Genomic DNA, 9,785 nt, shown 5'->3' on the forward strand with positions numbered 1-9,785 from the left:
TTCATATACATGTTAGTATAAATATATTTATCTCAGTATAATTTTTTCTTCTTTCCTGTCAAAAACACTTTAATGGTACCTTTGTGAAGATACAACGTTGTGCCATCCATATTTCATACCCCAAGGCTCACATTACAGAGGTTTTGAACGACAACATCTTGACTATTCAGGATGAATCTTTATAAAAATATTTTCTATTTTCATTTCCTATTTTTATAATTAATTTTTAATTTACCACCTTATTTTTATGCTGTTTCTAATTTTTTAAAAATTATGCAAGAAACAGTAAAAATATATGGCTTCATGTAATCTTCCTCTTCGTGCCTCTGGCCCTTTGTTATTTTATATTATTTATTATTTTATATAACATAAAATTTTAAAAAACATCATCGGAAATAAAATAATATAGCATGGTAGAATCATAATTATAACAATGAAATTTTTTTTAAAGTAATATTATAATAATAAAAAAAATAGGAATATACTAGTATAATGAAAATTTAGAAACAGCAAAACAAAAATAGTATTCTCTTTTTAAATTTATTTGATTTTATATGATACCGTAGGAAGGCTAACCCACCCTACCATTGGGTCCTACATGGGAGGGTGTGGATAATGGGCCTTTTCCCTCTTTGGGCCTTTTGGGCTTTCTCAGCACTACCACTGTAGAGCAACAGCACGCACAGGCACGATACGTAACGCAGTAATGGTTGTTTTGGGGTTGGAACTAAAAATGGAAGATTGATGAAGCAGTGATATTGGCGTATAATGGGAGTGATAAAGGATGGAACGATCTCAGGGGTTATACCAGAGGCAGAGGGATTTTTGGTACACTATCCTGCGTATCCATCTTCCATCTCTCGAGCCATTCACACTCTTGGTGGAATTCAATCCATCCTTAAGACTCGCACTTCTCAAGCAAATAAATTAGAGCTTCGTTTTCGCCCCGAAGATCCTTATTCACACCCTGCATTTGGGGAGCTTCGTCCCTCCAACTCTTTGCTTCTCAAAATCTCTAAGACTAAACCACCACGTGCTTCTCACACCTCTCCACAAAATGGAGAGCATCATCTTTGTGCTGATATCGTTGCTCGTGTTCCTGAGGCTTATTTTTTCGATGGTTACACACTTCATTTTATCTTCAGATTAATTAATTAGCTTTGTCCAGCTTCCTAAGCAAGTTATGTGGTTGATTTTGTTTTGTGTTTGAAAATTTTGAAGGAATGGCTGATTACCAACATGTTATTCCTGTTCATGCTGATATTGCTCGCCGCAAGAAGAGAAACTGGTCAGAGCTAGAAGAACCGCACTTTGGTGAATATTTTGTTTCACTGTTTTTGTTACTTCCACTTACTGTTTAGGGTTTTTAATGGCTATTTTACCATTTTACCGACTTCTGTTGTGTTCTGTCATAGATAAGGGTGGTCTTATGGATTTGGACCATGAGGATGTTATGATTATAGTGCCTCCAATTTTTGCTCCGAAAGATGTGCCAGAAAATTTAGTGTAAGTTTCTCTCACATTTCTTGTGTAGTGGTCGTGTACTACGTTTTTTTAAAGAGAAAAGCTAGGGATCAGCATGGACGGTACTATGAGCTGTACAATACCATAACTGTTCAACATACTAACAAAATGATGGCAGGGTCCAATGAATTGGCAGTTTCAACCGATTTGATGAAGAAAATTCTGGAGATTCACCTAAGAGGATATAACTTGTGTTATCTACTATTCTTTTTCTTTTAGCTATTCTGGTTGATTTTGTTAATTTATAATTATTATATAAGTTGTCATCTTGTGTATATTTATAGTGCCTTGCCTCTGATACATTTAAGTGGGGCTCTGTTTCTTGTCCATGTATATATGCGTGTTCTGTATATTTGTTTCTGTACTTTGGGGTATTTGGATAGCACTGCACGCTGGATTCTTAAAATTGAAGTGTTTAATATCGTTGCATCTTTTCTCTCTGCTGAATGGGAGGTGGCAATGAAGTTCTTTGTCATACTATTCTTTGTTTTCCTTCAGTTATATATTTTTAATTATCTGCATCATAAGCTTTTTATTGTAACTTTCATTAGTTATCCTTGTAAAATTCTTTCTGGTGATTTCATCTTGCGTTATTCTGTTGAAGTGTCGTGATCATTTTCTTATTTCAGCTTAAGACCACCTACTGTTTTGGGTTCAAAAAAGAAACAAGAGGAAGTTGTACAACATGTTGAGGTAAGGATAGTTCAAATAAATTTCTTTATAGGATGTAGGTATAAAATTTAATGTTTTTCACATATTAAAATATATCAGTTACCTTTGGTATAAATTGATGATTGATCTGAGTCTCTTTGACTATCAATCACAGTTATTTGCTTGCAGAATCCTTAATATTAGTTACTTCTTTCAAGGTTTTTATTAATTAGTCTTACTCCTTTTGTTGATTGTACAACTTTCTATCATGCTTGCATTTTATACATTATAAAGATATAGATACCCTTTTTGGTAGGGTAGAAAAAGAAACTACATTAATGAGAAAAGCAGTAAGATATAGCTAGAGGAGAACAAAATATCCTCCAAAATTAAATATAACACTGAAAGGAAAAAAACTTGAGACAACAAAGTATAGGAGGAAAACAGATGCCTTTAAGGATGTGAGCATTTCACTAAGTCAAGCTCACCGAAGGGTTACATTTTGCGCATCACATATTGCTGCAAAACATTTGCCTCCTTGGTTTTTTCCTTTAACATGGACCAAAAGAAACTGTTCCAAAATGGAGGTTCTCATCATATGGTTTCCCAGAATTCTAAAAACATTTTTTCAGATTTCAAAGAGTACCTTACAATACAAAACAAAGTGGCAAGATTTTCTCAACTAGACTATACATAAAATGCAGATTAGGACAAAGAAATACAAGGCCTATGAATATTCACATGGAGTTTGTATGTAACCAGTCCTCTTAAGATCTCTATCATATAGAAGACTTGAACTTAGAGGGAGCATGTCTATGGAATAGCGACCTTTGATAGTTAGGACTTGATAGAGTGCAATAGAAACTAAAAGAAGAATTTACTAGAGAACAAACTGGAAGAATCCAAATCCAGACTCTCCAATCTAAATTAGCAGAGAAATCAATAGGATCTAATAGAATCAAATGGGCTTGTACTTGTCTGGTTTATTTATCAATCAGTCGGCTGTGAATTATGAAATCAAAATTCCAAATAAAAGATCTTGACCAGAAAACACACTTACAGTGGTTGGATTATGCAAAGTAGTTTGATGATAGAATAGAGGAGATGGAAAGCGTCAAACAAAGGAACAACCTGAATTTCCTCCAAAACAATTAATATTTTTGTTTGATTTCTACTAAAACATTGTTACTTAACTGGCAGCTTAACTTCTACAAGGATTTTTTCTAGGTGATAAAAGTTAATTTAACATTTGCTTTGAGCACGCTGGGAAAGATCACATTCTGAAAATATGTAGATACAATTACTAGGTGATTTGTACTTGGATTACAATTAACATGCATTTTTCATTTGGATGTCATCATCGATCAGATGCAATATTTTACAAGAAAACTTTCTTGTTGTGATGTTGTGTGCAGGTGGACACGGAGCCAGTTCTTGCAATTGATTTTGACATTAAAGATATCCTTTTCTCAATTATCGTCATATTTCAAACTTATTAAAGTTGAAAAGTTCTATGTTATTATAGCATGGCTGTTGTTATTGGTTTGCTCCTGTGAATGGAATTTCTTTTTTGCTTAAATTTACTCTCATGGCATACACCTGAGTCCATAGACCATAAACATATTGAGAGAGTTAAACCTGAAGATCATAGTCTCACGTCAACCTTCTCCTAGGAAGGAAAAATTGTAGCTTATGCCAGTGATAAACTGACAGTTCTCTTCTTGTCTTCTAAGGTGCAATCCATTTTTATACAAGCTGTTTGTTTATACATTTGGACCATTACATGATTAAGTTTAGCAAATTTCTGACATAGGATGTTACTCTTTCAACAAAAACAAAATAATTGCAAATTAGCTATTTTTCAGTATCTCTTCCTGGTTGTTATATATTTCTATTGGGACCTACTGTATTTTTCCTTTTTTACTTTCTGTAAACTTTGTAGGAGGTTTTCTTTGTGTTGATATTTCGTTTTTTGAACCTAAGTTTGATTGAAGGTTTTGCAATGAAAAAAGCTTGAGAGACACTAAAACAAGATTGCACTCTGTGGTTCTTGTTTTACTTAGCTTTCCTACAGATTCCTAAGAAAGTGAATTGGGAGGAATATGTACCACAAGGCTCAGAACAGTGGGAGTCACAGATGGTTGTATCTAGAATGTTTGATGAGCGGCCTATATGGTCCAAAGATTCTCTAACCGAACGCTTGCTTGATAAGGGCTTAACCTTTTCGCATGGCATGCTCAGAAGGTAACTGAAGCAAATTCTGCTGATTAGGTTTTTAACTTGCAACAATTGAATTGATTAACCATGATAATAATGCATTGACCTTCAATTTTCTATTGCAGGCTTCTGTCTAGAATTTCTTACTACTTTTCCAGCGGACCATTTCTAAGGTTCTGGATCAAGAAAGGATATGATCCACGCAAAGACCCTGATTCTCGCATGTAAGACTTATTCTTGCTTCCTAAATAATCTCTTGAATTTTAGTCATATATTTGCACTCGGAAGTGTTTGGTTCCTATGATAAATATATTTCTGAAGTATTGTCTTAATGAGTTTGTACTGTCTTTTAACATGGTTGTGCATCTTTTTCTTTATAGTTTTCTTTTGTGAGCTCCACATCATGTTATTCAGTTTCAGTTCCCATTCCAGTTCATAATCTTATTTTACCAACCTCAATAAGCCTCCTATGGTATTTGCATAGAAAAATATTGAATCTTTTTCTCACCTGTACAAGAAATATGAACAATTTACACATTTTTACCAAGGTTATTACACTAAATCTTTATTGTATCAATTATTTTTTACTGATTTTTTATAGGTTGTTTTAAAGAAGAATATTGAGTCTCCAATCTATTTACTATATTTAGATTTTTTGTTTTGCAGTTATCAAAGAATTGATTATCGAGTACCTGTTCCATTACGAAGTTATTGTGATGCTCATTCAGCCAATAAGTAAGTCTATTTCTTCATTTTATCTCTTGCTGTTTACAAAGCTATTTACTGTAATTTAAAATCAATTTCATACATGTATATATGCACAAGAAAAAGGAAAAAGAAAATAGCAAACTAGATTAATATATATAGACAAACAGAAGTGAAGAGAAAGAGATCTCTTGGAGCTTATTACAATCTTGATTAAATTTATTTGCAGACCTCTCAGTTGATATAACATATCTTGTTATTTCACTATATATGATTACTATGTTTTCTCATCTGTTATGGCTATTGTTTCATGCAGATCAACACATAGATGGGAGGATATATGTGCCTTTCGTGCTTTTCCTTACAAGTTTCAGACTTCTTTACAGTTATTTGAGCTTGTTGATGATTATATTCAATCAGAAATAAATAAGCCTCCATCACAGGCAACTTGCACAGTATGTTTTTTTTTTAATGAATGTTTATTTAAAATATAGCGTTTTTTATGTTGATTCACTAGCCTATGGATTTACAAACGTGCTTTACTCTGCTTTTGACATGTTTCATATCTTTCTTATCTCTTAGGTAGAGCCTTATTATATTATGACTGATAAAATATCATAAAATCTGCCTGATTTATTTTTCATGCTTGAAGTTACTATAAGAAATTCTAATAACTATCCAAGTTGCAACAAAAATGCTAATTTTGCAGTTTGGTACTGGGTGGTTCTCACAACACATGATCAATTGTATTAGACAACGTCTTATGGTGAGGTTTTTATCAGTATTCCCCAAGCCTGGTGCAGAGAATTTACTCAGAGCTGCCACTTCAAGGTTTGAAAAATTGAAGAAGGAGTGCGGTAGGAATGTCACGAAGCTTGATGGAGAAGAATGTCAGCAAGCTAATTCAGGTTATGTCTCTTTTCTTCCCGTTTTTCCATGATGCTTTATATTGATATTACTTTAAAAAAATGATATAAGAAGAATCAATCAACTTCAAACTACTTTGAGTATTATGTGATTGAAAATTGTAACAGAGAATTCTATTAAGGTTCTTTTGAGTTATAAGTTTCCTAATTTGTTTTCTCAAAGGCTTATTTGTAGCAGAATTTGGTAATGTAGTTAGAGTAATTTTATTTAATTAATTTGTTATCTAATATGCTTTTGAACCAATTGGAAGATTTTTTTTCATGGCTAAATCATAATTTAATATTCTTGCCAAGTAAATTTTTTTAACTTTTGGTCTGATAAATGATCTTTTAGTTGAGCTATTACTAATAAAATTTTTTGTATCTGGAATACAGGTTTGGAAGAAAATGAAGAACCTGACAACGCTGAAGATGAAGAGGAGGCAGCTGAGGGTAATGATAGTGATGAGGAATGGGAAGAAGAACTTGATCTGGTAATACTTCTGCTTTTACGTTTTTCTCTTTAGATTGGGTTGACAGTGGCTTTTTAAGTGGATATTTTTTAATTTACGTTGTTGACACGTGTAGGCTGGAGATATTGACATGCCTCTGCCGTCTCATTCATGTATCCTTTTTTATTTTAACTCTAAATTTAGTCATGGACTCTTATGTTTGAAGATTGAAACCTCATTATTGCATTGCTCAAGTTGTTCTTAGAAGAGGATAAGACTAATTCAGAATTTTCCATAAATCAGGCAACCTTACCACTACGTTTTCAAATTTCTCACGTAACGTTAAATGTTTCACATTGTTAAGCAATTAGATTAGCAAGATGTATTTTATCCCATAAGTTAGGTCTCATTCTCTCTGTTGGCTCTTTTGAATTCCTTAATCATATGCAGATATCAACATGGAGAATATTTCAAGGACTCATTTACAGGAGCTTTTTGGTAGCTTTCCCTCTAATGAAATTGATGGTGACAAAGGGCAAGCAAATGGTAGTGACGAAGAATATCATATATACGAGGACGATAGTGACAACTACTCTGATGAATGATTGTTGACATTCAGAATCGTCAAATGCCGCATAACTCTTCTAAAATTGCTACTGGAAATTTTGCCGATTAGTTTAGAGGGACATCAATGTTTGTTGAAGTTACATAGGAGGGTAAATATCATTGTAGATCCTAGTATTCACCTTGTATATTGTAGAATTAAATATAGTGTTCTGTTAACACAAGTGAAGGCGTAGGGAAAAAAGCAGTAGAAGTATATGGAAAATAGAAGATAAAACGCGCATGGTTGATTTAAGAAAATGATTTTTAAATAACGTCTGTTTTTGTTAATAATATAAAACATTTAATTTATTCTTAATTTAGTTTTTTGCTTTTAAAGATATATATGCACAGAAGGATGAGCATAATTTTCACTAAAGAAAAAAAATTGTACTAGGAAACATAATTGGTAGATGATTAGATGGTATAGTGAAATTGAAATAGATAAATAGTACTCTAGTGATTGAAGTAAGTTTTATGGTACTTGGACGATGAAAAAAACATGATACTGATATTAAATAATTATGAAATAGAAATGTCTGTTAAATTCCTCTCTAAGTCACGTATTTATAGGAACAAGTGCTGGCCATAAATGTAATGTGAAATCTCCCTTGAATGAAAAGCCCTTACGTCGTTATTTAATCTACCCCCTCCGAAGCATTTCTGGGATAAAGTTAAAAGTATAAAGTGGTATTAAAAGTAAAAATGAATTTAAGTTAAAAGTAATTGCCCGATTCCTCTACCTTCCAACTTGAGTGGGCCGTATCCAAATTAAACCCAATTGGATTCCATTTGCCCCGTAACCATCAAAACAAGGTAGTATAAACAGATTTTTTTCCCTTCCTTCTCTCTTTCTTTTTTTCTCCGAAGTGATTACACATAAGCAAGACTATATTTCATAACTCATTAATCATTAAATGCATAATTCCTTTTGTCCCAACCCCTCCCTAACTTCACTATTTATAATTTTGTAGTCACATTCTTCATAGTTGGTGGTTGAAGAAATCGTTTGCAGTTAACCGATGAGATAGATACATTTTGCTACAGTCTTGTCACTCTCTGCTCTGCTAGTTCTTTAGCTGTAATTTTACGTATGTTGCTAAAACCATCCTAATTTTCTGCATATATGGTTAAGTGACCAGTAGCGTTAGTTCCAAAACTTCGTTAGTCACAATCATCCGATTTAAAGTTTAGTGCTTCTGTTTTAAAAATTTTAGGTGTAAAATGGGAAAACAAATTATCATTTAGGCATTCGTTTCAATTTAACTATGCATTCTGAACAATATTTTTTTTATTAACAAATAAAAGAAATATTATTGATACTTTTAAAAATTTACTAAAATTTATTAAAAATTACAGAAATTATATAAATTTTATTTTTTAATTCTTAATTTTATATTTTGTTCTCTATATTTTTATAATTTTATAATAAATTTTAACTAATAATTAATATATGTAAACTTGAGAAGGCTTTAGATATTTTTTAATCGACAATTATGATTTCTTTAATATTTTAAAAATTAAAATATATTTATATTTTTTTAAATTATTATTTCCACTATTTATTAATATAAAATTAACAATAATAATTATTTTACGCGTCTTGATTTACAAGCTAACATAGAAATTACCATGATTATTAATATAACTTACCTTTACTGGAGGTAAAAATAGATTGACTGATTCACGCAAGCAGTTGTGCACAATTAAAACGACAATAATTATGTAACTAATGGGACCAAGATGGGTGATGGATGATTGCCCATAAGTTGGATAGCAGATCAGAATAATGACACTCCGAAAGTGACTAGAAAATGAAGTTTCCGGGGTTTGGGAGAAAGGAAATGGATGGTATGTGAACTGTGAAGGACATTTCATTATTATGGACATGCAATTTAGCCTCAACCCAGCATGAAAGCAGATACTACGGGATTCATTACAGTTTTTGCTAAAATAACTTAGGTATATTGTATTTGGTAATATCTTATTATTCTTAATAAAAATTATCATAAATAAATTTTTATAGTGTATCCATAAATATACGTTAAAAAAGTTATATATTATTAATTAATTAATTGTATCTGTAAGGTTTTTTTTTTTTTTTCTTTTTCAACAGTGTCCGTGATGTTTGAACAAATAACTTTGTACAAATTATACAATTGTCTATTCTAAAGTTATTTTGGGAACATGTAAATTCGTGACAGTGATTTCAATCTATCTTTCCTACACTAATTTTCATTCCCTCTAACCACAAGGTAGGGAAGTTTCATGCTGATTGGCGGTTGAATTTATACATTCCATTTAATTCTCAAGGAAAGGAATCCCAGCACCCACATTGTTCCTGATCCTGAATTGTAATCCTAAAATGAAAAATTTGGGGATTCTTCGTAAAAAGACTAACGAAATTTTTTTAATATTCATAATCTAATTTTTGGCCAATCATAAACTACTAAGAACTACGAGAAGTAAAAGTAGAGTAAGTTGTGAAAATGTGATTGTCTTCTAGGAAATAGAAGATGGTGAATTTGCTGAAGAAAAGGAAAGATGCAAGAATTTCAATGATTGAAATCAAGTTACAAGAAGGGTGTACAATGTGCAGTTAAGAAAGAAAGAAAAAAGAATGTGTAATTGCATCAATGACAGCTTTCTATAGTAAGGTTTGTTTATACAGATCCTCTGATTATGAAGATGGCTTCATTGGACTGGAATTGTGGACTCTACATGTCTG

General features: G+C 32.0%; 1 protein-coding gene across 2 annotated transcripts; it reads left to right on the plus strand.

The window, feature by feature from the left end:
* The first annotated feature begins 684 nt into the window (after window positions 1-684).
* Window positions 685-7,372, plus strand: LOC113868614 (general transcription factor 3C polypeptide 5-like). 2 transcript variants are annotated; one of them, XM_027504359.1, is made up of 13 exons: window positions 685-1,120; window positions 1,222-1,314; window positions 1,416-1,506; window positions 2,154-2,217; window positions 3,591-3,633; window positions 4,248-4,419; window positions 4,518-4,616; window positions 5,059-5,127; window positions 5,414-5,552; window positions 5,807-6,005; window positions 6,399-6,496; window positions 6,591-6,627; window positions 6,905-7,372. In XM_027504359.1, the coding sequence occupies exons 1-13, from the start codon at window positions 769-771 to the stop codon at window positions 7,057-7,059; spliced, it is 1,611 nt and encodes a 536-aa protein (XP_027360160.1). In that variant the 5' UTR covers window positions 685-768; the 3' UTR covers window positions 7,060-7,372. The 2 variants fall into 2 exon arrangements, with proteins under 2 accessions (XP_027360160.1, XP_027360162.1); XM_027504361.1 differs by lacking the exon at window positions 6,591-6,627 and having other exon boundaries at window positions 6,905-7,286.
* The last annotated feature ends 2,413 nt before the right edge of the window (window positions 7,373-9,785 follow it).

The sequence above is a fragment of the Abrus precatorius genome, unplaced genomic scaffold (assembly GCF_003935025.1).
Source record: "Abrus precatorius isolate BTA unplaced genomic scaffold, Abrus_2018 Scaffold6, whole genome shotgun sequence".
NCBI classification, from domain to species: domain Eukaryota; kingdom Viridiplantae; phylum Streptophyta; class Magnoliopsida; order Fabales; family Fabaceae; genus Abrus; species Abrus precatorius.